Genomic DNA, 18,562 nt, shown 5'->3' with positions numbered 1-18,562 from the left:
CCAGGACATTCTGGGCGCCTCAGGTCTCGTGATTGCTTTATGTCTGTCAATCATCAGGGCCAGCTCAGTGAATGCCCAGTCACAGGCTGCTACCTGTCTCTCAAGTACCTTGTTCAGACAGCAGCATCTTGGAATCTTGTGGTCCAAAATCCCAACAGTCGTTGCTAGAAGGCACTTGTGGACTTTTGCCAGAAGCTCCAGTCTTCAGAGTATGGTGGCAGAGACTCCCCAAATCATATCTGAGTTGGGGGGTCAACAGGGCCCAAAGGCCAAGTTGAGAGGGCTGCCACCACTTGTAATTCAGACGCAACCTGCTCGTTTGGGTCCCCAGTTCAGATAGACCTGTCTTTCGGGTGGTCTTACAGATGAGAGCTAGCACGGTTCCCGAATGAAAACCCAAACCCAGCCAAATGCTGGGATTCCCGTTCAGCCCTGGGGACAGTAGTGACAGCCGTTTGTTTTTAGTCTTTGGGAGATTATTCCAGGCAGCTCCTGCCCAGGTCCTCCCTGAAAATTTGACTGGGCCGGCCTGGGGACTGGTGCTGGGCTTATTTACGCACCCTAGTTGGTCAGTGGACATGAGTTTGAGCAAACTCCAGGAGATGGTGAAGGACAGGGAAGCCTCGTGTGCTGCAGTCCATGGGGTCGCAAGGAGTCAGACACGACTGAGGGACTGAACAAGCTGGTCACGTGTGTCCCATTGCATTCAGATCAGCCCTCGCCTGCTCTTTGCTTTCCACTGCCACCAAGTGGCATCAGCAGCGTGCATGAGTACCTGGGGATCTGCCTCGAGGCCACGTCACTTCTGAGCAGATTACGACTGAGTTCAGGGATCCCTTAGCAGTGCAGAAAAAGGATGGTGGGATCCTTCCCACGTGAAGGCCAGTTGCTGCTGGCCCTCTTCTGAGATCAAGACAGAGAAGAACATCCGAGACATGAGTTGCTGAGTAGCAGCCTCCTGGCAATTTCTGTGTGGTTGAGACCGTGTCCAAACTGCTGAGCCAGTGGGCAGTACAGCTTGGTTTCAGCCTCAATAGTCTGCAGTTTCCACGAACCATCTGCCTTTTTCAGGCCACACAGGGCTGTATGGTACAGTGAACTCATTGGCACCGGCACTCCGCTTATAGTCTGTAATAAATTAAAGTAGCCAACTCTTTTTGCTCCCCAGGCACTCTAGGTCATTCTGCATTAGCCACCTATATGCACTCAGGTTCCCATCTAGTGTCTCTGATTAAAACTGGCCAGAGGGCAGACTTAACAGGTCTTTGCTGTACAGTGTTATGTAGGGAAGACAACCTCCATCGTAGTTATATATTCATGTAAAGGAGATGTGACCACCTCACACAAAATCTGTTCATACACCCCAGTTTTCATTCAAATGTTCACCTTAATCCCATCAACGTTTCATCTCCATTTATCCCAGTCTAACCTAAGCTGCCCGCTAAGCCTTCACCAGCAAGGGTTGGAATCACAGTGTGTCGGGCTCCTGTATCTAGGAGTCCTGGGGAAGGCCTCTCTCCTCTCCTGGCCGTTTTATCCACACCTGCATATGCACGTGGGCTTCCCAGGTGGCACCAGTGGTAAAGAGCCCGCCTGCCAGTGCGGGAGACAGGAGACGCCTGGGTTCAACCCCTGGGTTGGGAAGATCCCTTGGAGGAGGAAATGGCAACCCACTCCAGGATTCTCTTCCTGGAGAATCCTGTGGACAGAGGAGCTTGACGGGCTACAGTCCGTGGGGTCTCCAGGAGTTGGACACGACTGAGTGACACAGCACACACTCGTTTGCATACGGCCTTGGGTCCCTGCCCAGGCGTGGGACCAGAAGGCCCTGGCCCTGGCTCCAGTCTTTATCTTGATTAATCAGTGAACACCCAGGGATCCCTAGTCAGGTTTCTTATTTAATTTTTTGCTTCCAGCTTTTCAAACTCTTCCTGCTGCTGCTGCTGCTAAGTCGCTTCAGTTGTGTCGGACTCTGTGCGACCCCATAGACAGCAGCCCACCAGGCTCCCCCATCCCTGGGATTCTCCAGGCAAGAACACTGGAGTGGGTTGCCATTTCCTTCTCCAATGCATGAAAGGGAAAAGTGAAAGGGAAGTCACTCAGTCGTGTCCGACTCTTCGTGACCCCATGGTCTGCAGCCTACCAGGCTCCTCCGTCCATGGGATTTTCTAGAGTAAATCATGGACTTCTTTGGGGCCCTTTAATGTTGGGGTCCACACTGGTCCACTCCCATCTGGGAGTGCTGCATCAGTTGACAACTTCATCAGCTGAAAACTCAGCCTCTGGGCTCCGGTGCCAAATTAAATCTTGGAGACAGTTTTGGATGAAGTAGGAAAGAGGACTGTTATACTACTTTGCCAGGCAAAAGGGGATGTGTGGGTTTGTGCCCCTGAAAAACTGTCCCCCAACCCGGGGGGATTTGATGAGTTTTATAGCCGAGGTTCCAGGGCACAGTTGCTGATAAGGTTAGGGTGTGTGCCGGGCCTGCACACCTGTAATCTGGTGTCGGGTAGTCTCTCTCTCTCTCTTTTTTTTTTAAATTTATGTTTCTGGTTGTGCTAGGTCTTGGTTGCTGCGCACAGGCTTTCTCTCGTTGCAACGCGCAGGCTTCTCATTGCGGTGGCTTCTCTGGTTGGGAAGCATGGACTCTAGGCTTGTGGGCTTCAGTAGTTGCCACACACGGGCTCAGTAGTTGAGGCTTGCAGGCCCCAGGGCATGTGGGCTTTAGTGGTTGCGGTGCATGAACACAGTTGCAGCTGGCGAGCTCTAGAGCGCAGGCTCCAGAGTGCTGACGCAGGGGCTTCGTTGCTCTGGGGCACGCGGAGTCTTCCCAGACCAGGGATCAATCCTGTGTCCCTGCATTGGCAGGCAGATTCTTAACCACTGGACCACCAGGGAAGTCCTTCAGGTACTCTCCTGATGAGCATCCTTTAATTCCTTTAATCTGGTGGTGGTCTCTGGAGTCAAGAATGCTGACGTCTTCTGTTTGTTGATTTTAGTTCTGTAAAGAGCTCCGAGTAGCCCTTGAGGTAGAACCTGGTTTCTTGGCTGCTTCTCTTTTCCTGCGCTTCCCCTCCCATCCCTGATTTAGCACCTGCTTGAATCTGCCCTTTGGACCTCAGGGAACGTCTGTCTTGGAGGATGGAGTCTTTTCCCTACAAATAAGGAGGGACACAGAGCGGCTTCTGTACCCAGGAGCCCCACAGGGTCCCGCTTGGTTTCACATCGACCCCTGTTTCAGCTCCATCCATGCTTCATTCTCTCTTCATTTCAACAACCATCTGAAGACTCCCACTCTGCTTGGTTGAGTCCCTTGACTCTCCTTTGTCTCTCCCTGTTTTCTAAATTACTTGAATATTCTTGGTGCCATAGGGGAAGCTGAGATAGCAGATCTAATAAGGCTTCTAGAACAGTTTTGTAAACTGGAAAGTAATGTTCCATGGGGTGCCCATGCAGTAAGGGTCCCTAAATCACAGCATTGACCAAAACCTGGGTAACAGGCATCGTCAGTGGTGAATGTCCCCGCTGTGAAGCCAGTCCCATGTAGCTTGCACAGGAAGCACCTCAGCTGCTTCATCTGGGGTGTCCCACTCGGCGTTTATAGGGCCAGCTGGGCAGTCCCCGCTCTCAGGATAAGCACCCTTTTCAGTGTCTTTTATCCAGTTGACCAGGCTGGCTCTTCCTTCGGGAATAACCTCCTGTGTGTCTGGGACAGTCTGTGACTGTTCAGTAGTGAGCTACGGGTCCTGCATCCACCCAAATGTATTCTTCCACCCGAAGCCTTCAAAACCAAAGACACAGCTGCTCCGGGAAACCGGCGATACCAGTCCGCAAAGTGAGTCAGCTTCTTCACACTCCACCCCTTGGTTTTAGTTGTTTCTTGGTTTTGCCCTCCCCGGACATGAACCACCTTCTTGGTGACCAGAGACAGACCTTAGAGGTACTTGCTGTTGTCCCTGCATAGTTTGGGGCAGCTTTGAGGCTAATGGCCAAAGCTTGGATCTATCTAAATCTGAACTTGGTGCAGGATCAAGGCCTGAGTGAGCACTTTTTAAAAATTTCATTTAGGCTATTACAGATAACATTGCTGTTAAAATCTTGGCTTTTTCTGCCTACTGAAGCCAAATTTAAAAAAATTCAGAGGCAGAGTTTGGAGGAAATAGAAAGGTGGCTTTACTCCTCGGCCTGCAGAGTGGGAGAGTGCAGTAGGCTCGGGCCTCGAGCTGCAGCTCCCCTTCCGTGAGGAATCTGGGGGATTACACAAGATGAGAGCACGCAGTCGGGTGAGTGATGAGGAACAAAGGCGCAAGGATCTTGTCTTCTTTCTCTTGCATTGTTTCAGAAACAGCCGTAGGCTGGCATCAGGTAACCTGGTAACTGGGTGCGTTGTCTTCTGTCTGTCGTACTGCGGCCTTGTTTCTGTAACGCAAAAAGAGAAGAACCACAAGGGGTAGTCTGAAGAGAGTGCTGTCAAGGCGAGCACTGGATGCAAGATGTGATTAGAGAGTCAAAGGGTGATGGGTGCAAAATGTAGCTCACACCAAGTTAGGGGGCAGAAAAGCAGACTTACACACCGCAGACGAGGAATGGTTGAAGTGAAAACTGGGAGTGATCGAGCCTGGTCCCTGGTCTTTTTATCGTCTTTGTTCTCAAGAAAGAAAAACGCATTCCTCTTTTTCCCTTTTCACTGCAGCGGTCATCGGGAAGCTGTGTATTTTGTGTGCTGCGTGTAATTTTGCATCTCTTTATATATCCTGTGAGCCAACTGCTTGGAAGTTGGCTCTACTGTCGTGTCTGGGTTCCACTGGTAACAGTTACCTTTAGTAACTGATTGCAGCACAGCTGCGGTTTCATTGTGGTTGCCTAGGTAGCCATCCAGGGACCAGGGTTTCTTCATTCCCCATCTTTTTATCCTTACTCTTCAAAAAACACGTTTCTGTCAGCCAGGGCCGTTCCAGTGGATCCCACTACTGACACCAACCAAAGAAGGTTGCTGTACCCAGGTCCAGTGTGTAGGTTTCAGCACACTAACAAGCTTGGGTGCCAGCAGGCTGTCCAGGAATTTGACTCAGTCCCGCCACCATCTACCCAGAGATGGAATCGTGTTCCATTCAGTCTCACAAGGCCGCTCTCCATTTCAGATGCCAGTCACAAGCCCAGGTTTCTACGTGTGCTTCGACCAGCTGCAGACTGGAGGTTCTGATGACCTTGTGCAACTCAGGATGCCAGTTGCAAGTCTGGTTTGTTACCTGTGCTTCTGACTGACTAGCGATAAGTGGTTCCCCTGGCCCCTCCTTGGGTTTGGTTAATTCGGTAGCACAGCTCACAGAACACAGGGAAAGACAGGTTTACTCACTAGATTACCAGTTTATTATATATATGAGGCTATTAAAGGATACAAATCAACAACCAGATGAAGAGATACGTAGAACGAGGTCCCCAACAAGGGATCTGATGTCCTTGTGGAGCTTGGGGCTCACACAGCAGCATGCAGAAGCCTCCGGGTTCCCTGATGTGGGAAAGGGCCAGAAAGCTGTCCTTTGGAGCTTTTATGGAAGCTTCATTACACAGTTGTGAGTGACTAAATCATTGGCCAAGGGCATTGATTCAACCTCAAGTCCCTCTCCCTTCCATCGAAATCAAGGGGCAAGACTGAAAGTTTCAACTTTTTAATCACAGGCTTGGCTCTCCTGGGAGCCAGCCCCTATCCTGGCAGGGGGTGGGGGCAGAGAGGGGCCAAAGTCACCTTTATTAGCAGAAACCCAGTTGTGATGGAAAGGGTTTGTTTTGAATAACAAGACACTCACTTCACTGTTATGACCCTGAAGTGGTTTCAGGAAGTGAAGACAAGAAACCAACTATTGTGACAGATAACTGACATTGCTCTTACAGATCAGAAAATTTCAAGGGCTCGAAGAGGCAGAACTGTGGATAAAGACCAGATACATCTGCAAATGATCAAATTGTATATATATAATAAATCACAAAATTGTATACACCAAAGTTTCAGACATCCCCCCACCACCACCAGAAAGGAATGAGCAGATGCACAGCATAAACTGCCTTGCTGTACAGGCAGTGTGGGCGCAGTGAGCCACTTTTACCATTTGGGAAACGCTGGGAACCCTTCTGAAATTCAAGTTCCCAGAAGGCAGCCAAGGGCCATCTTGTCAGCTTTCTAAGGATAGCAGTCTCAGGCTTCATGTACTAACTTTTTCTTTTCAATTTTTGAAAATTGTGATAAAATTAACATAAAAGTAACCACCTTAAGCCATTTTTCAGTGCACAGTTGAGTAGCATGAAGTATACTGGACTCGTTGTATGACCATCACCACCATCCGTCTCCAGAGCTCCTTGCATCTTGTGAAACCGGAAGCTCTGTCCCCATGAGATACGAACTCCCCACTCCTCCCTGCCCCTAGCCCACCGTTCTACTTTGCACCTCAGGGGACCTCATGTAAGGGGAATCATAGAGTCTTGGGGTTTTTTGGTAACTGGTTTCTTCCGCTTGGCATATTGTCCTCATGCTTTATCCATGCTGTAGCATATGTCAGAACTTCCTTTTTAAGAGTGAAAAATGTTCCATCATGTGGATGGGCCACATATCCGTTCATCCATGGATGGACCCTTGAGTTGCTTCCGGCTTTGGCTGCTGTGAACCTGGATGCCTCTCTGGGACCCCTGGTTTCGATTCTTTGGGGTACATACTCGGAAGTGGGGCTGCTGGATCTTATGGTGAGTCGATTTTTATTTTCTTGAGGAACTGTCATCCTGGTTTTCCACAGCGGCTGCACCGTCTTAGAGTCCACCAACAATGCACAGGGGTTCCGTCTCTCCGCATCCTTGCTGCCACTCGCTTTATAGCTTCTTGACAGTAGCCCTCCTAATGGGTGTGAGGTGGTATCTGGTGGTAGTTTTGATTTGCATTTCACTAATGATTAGTGATGTTGAGCACCATTTTATGTGCCTGTGGGACATTTGTATATCTTTGTGAAAACATCCTTTGCCCATTTTTGAATCAGGTTGTCTTTCTGTGGTTAGGTTGTGAGTTCTCTGTATATTCTGATATTCATCCCTTATCAGATACATGATTTATGAATATTTTCTTCCATTCTGTGGGTTGCCTTTTTACTCTGTTGCTAGTATCCTTTGATGCACAAAAATTTTTAATTTTCATAAAGCCAAGTTTTTCTGTTTTCTCTTTTGTTATCTGTGCTGTAGGTGTCATTGCCAAGCCCAGTGTCATAAAGCTTTTGCCTTATGTTTTCTTCTAAGAATTTTATAGTTTTAACTCTTACATTTTGCTGTTTGATCGGTTTTGAGTTAATTTTTGGATATGTGTGTGTGTGTTAGTCGCTCAGTTGTGTCCAATGCTGCAACCCCACAGACTGTGGCCTGCTAGGCTTCTCTGTCCATGGGATTCTCCAGGCAAGAGTACTGGAATGGATTGCCATTCCCTTCTCCAGAGGCTATTCCTCACTCAGAGATTGAACGCGGGCCCCCTGCACGGCAGGCAGGTTTTTTACCGTTTGAGCTACAGGAAAGTCCCAGTTTTTAGATATAGTGCTTATTATAAACATTGAACTTCATTCTTTTGCATGTTGATATCCAGTTTCCCAGGACCATTTGCTGAAAAGACTGTCCTTTCCCCCACTGAACATTCTTGGCACCCCTGTCACAAATCATCTGAGCATGTATGTGACAGTTTATTATCTGTTCTGTTCCATTGATCTGTAGGTCTGTCTTAATAGTCTTACCATATTGCCTTGATTACTATAGCTTCATAGTAATTTTAGAAATCATGAAATGTGAGTCCTCCAATTTTGTTCTTCCTTTTCAAGGTTATCTTGGCTATTTGGGATCCCATGAGATTCCATCTGAATTTTAGAGTGTAAATTTTTATGTCTACCAAAAAAAAAAAAAATCCTGTAGTGTTGGCATCCTAACAGTATTATCTTCCAATCATGAACAGGGGGCGGCTTTCCGTTAATTCATGTTCTTTTTAGTTTCTTTTGGTACTGTTTTGTAGTTTTCGTGTACAAATATTTTACCTTCTTTTTAAGTTAATTTCCAGTTATTTCATTCTTTTTATGCTATCTATCATAAAGGTTATTGTTTTCTTAATGTTCTTTTTGAATTGTTCATTGTTAGTGTATGGAAATGCAATTGCTTTTTGTGTGTTAATTTTATATCCAGCTATTTTCTAAATTCATCTAACAGGAGTCTTTTTTCTTAAAACTATTTATTTTTGGCTGTGCTGGGTAATCGTGGCTGCGCGGGCTTTTCTCTGGTTGCGCTGTGGCAAGCAGGGGCTGCCTCCCTTTGTGGTGCGGGCTTCTCACTGCAGCGGCTTCTCTTGTTGCAGAGCGCAGGCGCTAGGACGCCCAGACTTCAGTAGCTGTGGTGCGTGGGCTCCACACTTGCATTTCTGGGACCTAGAGCACAGGATCAGTAGTTGTGGCGCGTGGGCTCCACACTTGAATTTCTGGGATCTAGAGCACAGGATCAGTAGTTGTGGCGTGTGGGCTCCGCACTTGCATTTCTGGGATCTAGAGCACAGGATCAATAGTTGTGGCGCGTGGGCTTAGTTGCTCCAAGGCATGTGGGATCTTCCCGGATCAGGGATTGAATTCGTGTCTCCTGCATTGGCACGCTAACAGGTTTCTTTTTTGTGTGTGAAATCTTTCAGATTTTCTACCCATAACATTATATCACATGTGAACAGAGAACTTTATTTTTTCCATTCTAATGTGGTTACCTTTTAATTCTTTTTCTTGCCTAATTGTTCTGGCTAGAATTCCTAGCACTGTGTTGACCCGGAGTGGCTTGTTGTTCAGTCGCTCAGTCGTGTCTGACTCCTGGCGACCTCATGGACTGCAACAAACTTCTGGACGTTGCTCAAACACATGCCCGTAGAGTTGGTGATGCCATCCAACTATCTCGTCCTCTGTCATCCCCTTCTCCTCCTGCCCTCAATCTTTCCCAGCATCAGGGTCTCTTCTAATGAGTCAGCTCTTCAGGTGGCCAAAGTATTGGAGTTTCAGCTTCAGCATCCATCCTTCTGATGAATATTCAGGATTGATTTCCTTTAGGATGGACTGGTTTGATCTCCTTGCAGTCCAAGGGACTCTCAAGAGTCTTCATCAACACCACAGCTCAAGAGCATCAGTTCAGCCTACTTTATGGTCCAGCTCTCACATCCATACACGACTACTGGAAAAACCATAGCTTTGACTATACTGACCTTTGTTGGCAAAGTAATGTCATTGCTTTTTAATATGCTGCCTAGGTTGGTCAAGGAGCAAATGTCTTTTAATTTCATGGCTGCAGTCACCATCTGCAATGATTTTGGAGCCCAAGAAAATAAAGTCTGTCACTGTTTTCATTGTTTCTCCACCTATTTGCCATGAAGTGATGGGACCAGATGCCATGATCTTCGTTTTCTGAATGTTGAGCTATAAGCCAGCTTTTTCACTCTCCTCTTTCACCTTCATCAAGAGGCTGTTTAGTTCCTCTTCACTTTCTGCCATAAGGGTGGTGTCATCTGCATATCTGAGGTTATTGATATTTCTCCCAGCAATCTTGATTCCAGTTGTGTTTCATCCAGCCCAGCATTTCACATGATATACTCTTCATCTAAGTTTAAATAAGAAGGGTGACTATATACAGCCTTGATGTACTCCTCTCCCAATTTGGAACCAGTCTGTTGTTCCAAGTTTGGTTCTAACTCTTGCTTCTTGACCTGCACAGAGATTTCTCAGGAGGCAGATAAGATGGTCTGGTATTCCCATCTCTAAAAAATTTCCACAGTTTGTTTTGATCCACACAATCAAAGGCTTAGTATAGTCAATGAAGCAGAAGTAGATGTTTTTCTGGAACTCTCTTGCTTTTTCTATGATCCAGCGGATGCTGGCAATTTTATCTCTGGTTCCTCTGCCTTTTTCTAAATCCAGCTTGAACATCTGGAAGTTCTTGGTTCACATACTATTCTCCAAGCCTGGTTTGGAGGATTTTGAGCATTACTTTGCTAGCATGTGAAATGAGTACAATTGTGCAGTAGTTTGAACATTCTTTGGCATTGCCCTTCTTTGGGATTGGAATGAAAACTGACCTTTTCCAGTCCTGCGGCCACTGCTGAGTTTTCCATATTTGCTGGCATATTGAGTGCAGCACTTTCACAGCATCATCTTTTAGGATTTGGAATAGCTCAGCTGGAATGCCATCACCTCCACTAGCTTTGTAGTGATGCTTCTTAAGGCCCACTTGACTTCACGCTCCAGGATGTCTGGCTCTAGGTGAGTGAGCACACCACTGTGATTATCTGGGTCGTGAAGATCTTTTTTGTACAGTTCTTCTGTGTATTATTGTCACCTCTTCTTAATATCTTTTGCTTCTGTTAGGTCCATACCATTTCTGTCCTTTATTGAGCCCATCTTTGCATGAAATATTCCCTTGGAATCTCTGATTTTCTTGAAGAGATCGCTAGTCTCTCCCATTCTATTGTTTTCCTCTGTTTCTTTGCATTGTTCACGTAGGAAGGCTTTCTTATCTCTCCTTGCCATTCTTTGGAACTCTGCATTCAAATGGGTATATCTTTCCTTTTCTCCTTTGCCTTTCACTTCTTTTCTCAACTATTTATAAGGCCCCCTCAGACGACCACTTTGCCTTTTTGCATTTCTTTTTCTTGGGGATGGTTTTGATCACCGCCTCTGTACAATATTAGGAACCTCTGTCCATAGTTTTTCAGGCACTCTATCAGACCTAATCCCTTGAATCTATTTGTCACTTCCACTGTATAATCATAACGGATTTGATTTAGGTCATACTTGAATGGCCTGGTGGTTTTCTGTACTTTTCTTCAATTTAAATCTCAATTTGGCAATAAGGAGTTCATGTCTGAGCCATTGTCAGCTCTTGGTCTTGTTTTCACTGGCTGTATGAAGCAGAAGTGGCTAAAGCAGACATTCTGGTCTTGTTCCTGATCTTAAAGGAAAACCTTTCAGTCTTTCTCCACTGAGTATCTGTGAACTGTGGGTTTTTCATTATATGGTTTTATTATGTTAAGATGGTTTCCTTTTAATCCTAGTTTGTTGAGTATGTTTATCATGAAAGTGTTGGATTTTGTCAAATACCTTTTCTGTTAATGTGTTACACTGATTTTTATGTGTCAGGCTAGTTATTCCTGCATCCCAGGAATAGCTCCCCCTTGGTCATGGTGTATAATCCTTTTAATATGCTGCTGAATTCAACTTGCGAGTGTCTTCTTGAGGGGTTTTGCATCAGTGTTTATGAGAGGTATTGGTCAGTAGTTTTCTTTTCTCATATCTTTGTGTGACCTTAGCATCAGGGCAGTGTTGGCCTCCGAATGTTGTCAGAATGAATTGGAAAGTATTTCCTGCTCTTCAGTTTTTTGGGAAAGTTTGAGGATTGGTTCTTCTTTAAATGTTTGGTAGAAACTCAGTGAAGCCCAGGAGGTTTTTGACTACTGATCCAGTTTCTTTGCTAGTTTTAATTCTGTTCACGCTTTGTGAGTCAGTCTAGGCAGGTTTTGTGTTTCTAGGAATTTATACATCTCTTCTAAGTTATGCAGTTTCTTGGTATATAATTGTTCATAGTTTTCTCACAATGCTTTTTATTTCTTTACTTTTTTTTTTACTTTTTATTTCTATGGGATTGGCAGTAACATCCCCTTTCATATCTGATGTTACTAATTTGAGTCTTCTTTTTCTTTCTTAGTCAGTGTAGCTGAAGATTTGTTGATCTTTTCAAAGAACCAACTTTTGGTTTTGCTTTTTTTCTTCTGTGATGTTTTTCTATTCCCTATTCTTAAAATCTCTGCTCTAATCTTTACTGTTTCCTTCCTTTGCTGCCTTTGGGTTCAGTTGTAAAGTTAGGTTGTTGATCTGAGATATTAATAACAGCATTTATACCATTAAACATCCCTTAATCTCTGTATCACTGTATCTTTATTGTTGGGCAGTTTGATTATATTGTGTTTCAGTGTGGTTCTCTTTGAGTTTATCCTATTTGGAGTTCATCGAGTTTCTCAGATGTTTCTATTCATGTCTTTCATTAAAAATGGGAAGATGTTGGCCATTATTTCTTGAAATAATCTCTCTGCCCCTTTCTCTTTCTTTTTCTTCTGAGATTTCCATAATGTGTATGTTGATCGTCTTGATAGTATCTGATAGGTCCCTTAGACTCTGTTCACTAACTTCAGTTATTTTTCTTTCTGTTCCTTGGACTCGATCATTTCCATTGTTCTGTTATCAAGACCACTGATCTTCTGCTTGTTTAAACCTTGAGTTGAATCTTCCTGGTGAATTTTCCATTTCAGTTATTATACTTCCCAGCTCGTTTACTTTTATGTTTTCTGTCTCCTTACTGATATTTGTGCTTTGTCCATACATTGTTTTTCTTGATTTTTTTCCACATCTTCCTTTAGTTCTTTGAGTATTTTTTGGACAGTTTTTTAAAGTCTTGTCTGGTGATCTTGCCTTTCGTCTTCCTTAAGGATGGTTTCTGTTAATTTTTTCTCCCTTTGACTGGGCCATACTTTCCTGTTTCTTTGTGTGGCTTGTGATTTTTTATAATTGAAAACTTTACACTTGAATCTAACAAATGTGATGACTCTAGAGAGCCAAAATTTCCTCTTCCCCAGGGTTTGCTGTGGCTCTTTGGTTTGATTATTGTGGGCTGTCTCTGTGCTGGAGATCAGTCTGAGGTATAAACTTAAGGTGTTCTTATGCCTTTTCTTGGAGAAAGAAATGGCAGGCCACTCCAGTGTTCTTGCCTGGAGAATCCCAGGGACGGCGGAGCCTGGTGGGCTGCTATCCGTAGGGTTGCACAGAGTCGGACGTGACTGAAGTGACTTAGCATGCATGCATACATTGGAGAAGGAAATGGCAACCCGCTTCAGTGTTCTTGCCTGGAGAACCCCAGGGACAGGGGAGCCTGGTGGGCTGCCATCTATGGGGTCACACAGAGTCGGACACAACTAAAGTGACTTAGCAGCAGCAGCAGCAGTCTGCCTTTTCTGATCCTGTACCTTTCCCTGGGCATCTGTGGTTCCTTTCTGAATTCCCCTGTATCTGCTTTTGAGTGTCCTAGTCCTTGACTGTCTGGCTCCCAAAAGGGGAAAAAGAAAAAAAAAATGAAGGGGGAAGAAAAGAAGAATTAAAAATTTGCAGTTCTTAAATCCTATGTAAGTAGGAAGTAAGCCCCTGGGGCTTCCCTGGTAGCTTGGGCAGTAAAGCTTCTGCCTGCAGTGCGGGAAACCTGGCTTTGATCCCTGGGTCGGGAAGATCCCCTGGAGCAGGAAATGGCAACCACTCCAGTATTCATGCCTGGAAAATCCCACGGACCAAGAAGCCCAGTGGGCTACAGTCCATGGGGGTGCAAAGAGTCGGACACAACTGAGCGACTTCTTATCATCTTCTTCAAGTAGCTCCACACCTACAGGGCGGGGCTGCCAGCACAGCTGCCTAGAAGGGGAGACAGATTCCTGGAGCTTCCTGCTCTGCCATCGTCCCAGAATCCTGCTATGTCCATTCTTGCCTGCACGCTACTGTATCACAATGATAGTGCAGCATATAACCAGCATTGAACACCACTAGGCAGTCCCCTTTTCCCTTTTCCATACTGCATCTTGGGCGCCCAGTGCGCGCTTTGCACCCTCAGCATAGCTTGGCTCGCACCATGCTCCAGTGCTCAGTGGCCGACGCGTCAGTTAGAGCAGGCCGACAACTACCTGGAAGGCTGGCGAGAAAGCAGCCACAGCAATGGCAGCAATAGTAGCTCCAGCTCATCTCACTGAGTGCTTTCTCTGTTGCTGTTATTTAGTCCCTAAGTCATGTCCAGCTCTCTGCGACACCATGGACTACAGCACACCAGGCCTCCCTGTCCTTTACTGTCTCCCAGAGTTAGCCCAAACTCAAGTTCCTTGAGTCAGTGATGCCATCCAACCATCTCATCCTCTGTTCCCCACCTCTCCTCCTGCCCTTAATCTTTCCCAGCGTCAGGGTCTAAAGTATCGGAGTGTCAGCTTTAGCATCAGTCCTTCCAACAAATATTCAGGGTTGATTTCCCTTAAGATTGACTTGTTTGACCTCCTTGATGTCCAAGGGACTCTCAAGAGTCTTCTCCAGCACCATAATTTGAAAGCATTACTTTCTCGGTGTTTCCTTATGGTCCAGCTGTCACATCCATGTATGACCACTGGAAAAACCATAGCTTTGACTATACGGACCTTTGTCAGCAAAGTGATGTCTCTGCTTTTTAATACACTGCCTAGGTTTGTCATAGCTTTCCTTCCAAGGAGCAGGCGTCTTTTAATTTCATGGCTGCAGTCCTCGTCCACAGTGATTTTGGAGCCCGAGAAAACAGTCTGTCACTGTTTCCACTTTTTCACTTCTACTTGCTGTGAAGTGATGGGACAAGATGCCATGATCTTAACTTTTTGGATGTTGAGTTGCAAGCCAGCTTTTTCACTCTCCTCTTTTATCCTCATCAAGAAGCTTTTTATTTCGCTTTCTGCCATGAGAGTGGTACCATCCGCATATCGGAAGTTATTGATATTTCTCCTGGCAGTCTTGATTCCTGCTTGTGCTTCATCCAGCCTGGCGTTTCACATGATATATTCTGCATACAAATTAAATAAGCAGGGTGACAGTATACAGCCTTGAAACAGTACTTCTCTCCCAGTTTTAAACCAGTCTGTTGTTCCGTGTCCAGTTTTAACTGTTGCTTCTTGACCTGAATACAGATTTCTCAGGAAGCAGGTAAGGTTGTCTGGTATTCCCGTCTCTTTTAAGTATTTTCCACAATTTGTTGTGATCTACACAGTGGCTTTAGTGTAGTCTGTGAAGCAAAAATCATTGTTTTCTGGAATTCCCTTGCCCTCTCTGTGATCTATTGGCAGTTTGATCTCTGGTTCCTCTGACTTTTCTGAATCCAGCTTGCTGTGGGCTAGGCAGTGTGCTAGTTGCTTGGGGTGGCCCTGCCCTCCAGGAGCTGAGAAACATCTCCAGCTTCTCTCCCCATATGGCCTGTCCTGGGTTCCTAGCCACCTTGGTCTCTTGGTCTCTGGGGCCTCTAGCCTCAGCGCCTCCCTGAGCCACCACCTCTTGTCTTTCATGGGTAGATTACAAGAGAGGCACCTGGTGGGCTCCTGTGACCTTTGGCAAGTCAAGGGTTCCCAGTACAAGGGGAGAGAGGGTGGCCCTCAGGGCGATGAACAAGGCTGGCACCCAGAGACTGGGGGGTCATCTGAGGTCCTCTCTGCTGGGGTGTTTGGCCTCTTTCAGAGACCACACGTCTCGGCCACTTGGGGTCTCCTGCTCCCACTGCCTCTAACAAACCAGTGGCCCACGCCAGCGCCAGCCAAGCCTGTCTTAAAGGGCCAGAGGGCTCTCACCTTTGCAGGCCAGAGGGTCTCTGTCCCAGCAGCTCAACTAGCACAGAAGCAGCTCAGTGAGTACCCAGATGGGTGTTCTAACTGTTGGCCAAAGCAGGCAGGTGCTGTATTTGGCCCCCAGGCCATAGCTTGCTGGCCTCTGCTCTACCCTCGGCCTCCTGCCCCCTGGCTTCTGTCCTCATTCCCCTTGTCTTCTCCTTGCCATTCTGCCTCTCCTGTTCCCGTCTGCCTCTCGCCTTCCTCAGCTCTGGTGGCTTTCCCTTCCTGCTGCACCACTGTACCCAGTCATAAGTGAGGGATGCCACTTGCTGAAAGCTGGGGGGTTTCATTCGTCCTGCAAATGCTCCCCCTCCTCACCCCGCACCGTGCAGCAGCCCTCTGGTCCCTCGCCCTGGTCTGGGCAGTGTTTAGGATTTTAAGATGATCAGACATCTGACAGACTTCCTGTGCCCAGGAGCCGGCTACATCCTCAAGAGTTGATGGGTTCACTGGCCCGGGAGTGATGGCCCTGTCCCCCTCACACCAGGCTCTGGGTTCAGGGTGCAGACAAGGCCCTGCTGCAGCTGCCCCAGCCTGCATCTCCCTTTCTCGACTCTCTCCTTCCCACACCCACTCTGGCTCCCCATCAACCCTGAAGGCAGGGATTGTTATTTGTTGTGGTCACTGCTGTGTCCCTAGGATGGCTGTGGTGCCCAGGAGTAATTGAAAAACCACAGATAAACTCCCCATGAGTAATTAAACAGATGGATGCTGCTGCAGAGCGTTCCAGATACTGCTGCTTCAGGGGCTCAAGCTCCAAAACCCCCTCTTTGAGGAAGCCCTCCCTGAATACCCCTCCCCTTAGGTGCTGGGGATGTCTATGTCCAGGGAGTGGCCAGGGTGTGTCCTTGAGGGGTTGACTGTGGTGTATGCAGGATTCATCCAGTTACCGCACCTGCCAGGGAGGACTTGTCTGCCAGGAAATGGTGAGATCAGGCCTCCTGCCAGGGAGGGAGCCACTCTGAGAGGTGCAGATAGAGCTGGGAGCCTCGTCCTGGGCCCTGGGTCTCCAGCCAGCCCTTCCTTGTTCCCCAGAGCTCACAACTGATCCCATCCCTCTTACCCACAGGGTCAGCTGGCAATCGGTCAGGAGGGTCAGCGGCCCCACCGGGCTCCCCTGTCTACCTTGACCTGGCCTACCTGCCCAGCGGGGGCAGTGCCCGCCTGGTGGATGAGGAGTTCTTCCGGCGGGTGCGTGCGCTCTGCTACGTCATCAGCGGCCAGGACCAGCACAAGGAAGAGGGCATGCGGGCTGTCCTGGACGCGCTCCTGGCTGGCAAGCAGCAGTGGGATCGGCAGCTCCAGGTGTGTGATGACCGGGGCGTCGGACGGTCCCGATGACAGCACAGGTCCCTGGGGCATTTTCAAGCTCCTGGCACTGGGCAGGGCAGCACTTCCTGGGGTCTTCCTGCCGAACCCACACAGTCCTGTGAGGTTGGTGTGACCTTCACCCACATCCAAAGAGGGAGTGGGGCTCAGAGAAACTAATCCCTGTCCCCAAGGCCATGCAGCTATGAGGGCAAATGCAGGACCCGCCCAGCTCGCAGGGCTCTGTTCCTGTTACCGCCACTTCCTGGTCTGCAGCACCCCTGGGTGAGGTTGCAGGGCAGGGCTGGTTTGATCACCTCACCTGAGCCCTAGCATTGAGTCTCCCTGATATTATGAGGATCATCCAGGAGGAAGGGACGGGTTGTATGGTGTCTATGTGTGTTGACAATTGACCCTTGACGGCTGGGGTTGTCCCCATGAGAATCCTTGAAATACAGCCTTGAAGCACAAAGTAAATTTGGGTGGAAGGAGCCTCCAGTGCCTGGCCGCCCACACAGTGCGAGTGTGCTGACACCCGGTCAGGCACCCAGGTTACAGAGCGGCTGGGAGGGCGTCTTGCGAGCAGAGGCTGGAGCACGCTATATGCAGGGAGCTGGCGGGCGGTGTGGGCGACACAGCAGGGGACACAGCAGGGGAGTGGGGGAGCTGGGAAGCATGGAGAGGAATTGGCAGAGGAGTGGTCTGGTCTCCCGGCTGTGAAAGGGCGCTCGGGGTGCCATGGGAGAGAAAAGGCACTTCAGGGACAGGCCGACTGCCAGCTGCAGACACCTCGGCGGGAGAACGGAGGCAGCGCAAACGTGGTCAGAGAAGAGGGGCCTCCGATGCCTTGGGGCTGGGCCGGGAGGGCAGAGGGTGCGCCCCTCACTGTCGGTCTATCTGTCCCACCCGCAGGTGACCCTGATCCCCACCTTCGATTCGGTGGCGATGCATGAGTGGTATGAGGAGACACACACGCGGCACCAGGCGCTGGGCATCACGGTGCTGGGCAGCAACAGCACCGTGTCTATGCAGGACGAGGCCTTCCCCGCCTGCAAGGTGGAGTTCTAGGCACCCCCCAACAGCACCCCCAGCACCCGCCACTGTCCTGGGACGCGCCTGCATCAGAAATAAACAGGGTGCGACTCAGCCGTGGCCTCAGTTCCTTCTGCCGGCAGGAGACTCGGCCGCACTCCAGACGCCACTGCTGCCAAGGGGTGGTCCCCAGTGTGGGGAGGGACAGCTTCTGCGGAATCCCCAGAAGCCTCCAGGTCACATGTGCCCTGGCCCCCATGTCACAGATGGAAAACCCAGGCCCAGGGAGGCAGTGCCTCCCAGGCCAGCAGAGCTGGCTGCCGACATCAGCCCTCCAGCCCAGCAACTGTGCCTGTGGGTCCCCCGGTTTATAGACAGGAAGGCAGCTGCCAAACCCCAGCTGCACAAACCAAGGTGAGATCCGAGCCCTGACTCTGCTCCCGATCCATTACAATAGAAATCACCCTCTGTTCCTAGAGATGATTGACACTCATGGCAGGACAGTCTTATACTCTACAGCAAGCTCTCAACTCATTATCGACCGGGAGGTTTTTGCAGACACTAATGCTCGTGGCCAGCATTTTTATTTTGGCCGGCCAAAATTTTCTTCTGTTGTTTCACTAACACTGTGTGGGTTATTACGTTCAGTAGTTACTCCTGACACACCTGTGAGGTCTTCTCCAGCGCCGTGCGTTTCATTTTCGCTTCTGTGTCCAAGTCAGTCACTGGGGTTTCTCGTCTTGCGTCGGTCTGACACTCGCGCCGTCT

At 48.3% G+C, this 18,562-nt stretch overlaps 1 protein-coding gene across 2 annotated transcripts in view; it reads left to right on the top strand.

Annotated features, from left to right (window-relative positions):
• MAP1S (microtubule associated protein 1S) overlaps window positions 1-17,908 on the top strand; it is a 31,880-nt gene extending 13,972 nt beyond the window's left edge. Inside the window, exons 6-7 of one of the 2 annotated variants that reach the window (XM_086408476.1) lie at window positions 16,524-16,759; window positions 17,675-17,908. In XM_086408476.1, the coding sequence (XP_086264602.1) occupies window positions 16,524-16,759; window positions 17,675-17,830 (392 nt within the window). In that variant the 3' untranslated portion in view covers window positions 17,831-17,908. Of the gene's footprint in view, window positions 1-5,141; window positions 5,287-16,523; window positions 16,760-17,674 lie in introns of those variants that run through there. The other variant, XM_086408477.1, reaches the window with a different exon arrangement.
• Window positions 17,909-18,562: the final 654 nt, after the last annotated feature.

This window comes from Bos grunniens, chromosome 7 (assembly GCF_055505025.1).
Source record: "Bos grunniens cultivar Pamir isolate PY7600 chromosome 7, Bosgru_T2T1.0, whole genome shotgun sequence".
NCBI classification, from domain to species: Eukaryota; Metazoa; Chordata; class Mammalia; order Artiodactyla; family Bovidae; genus Bos; species Bos grunniens.
This window is presented reverse-complemented; position numbering and strand designations above follow the sequence as displayed.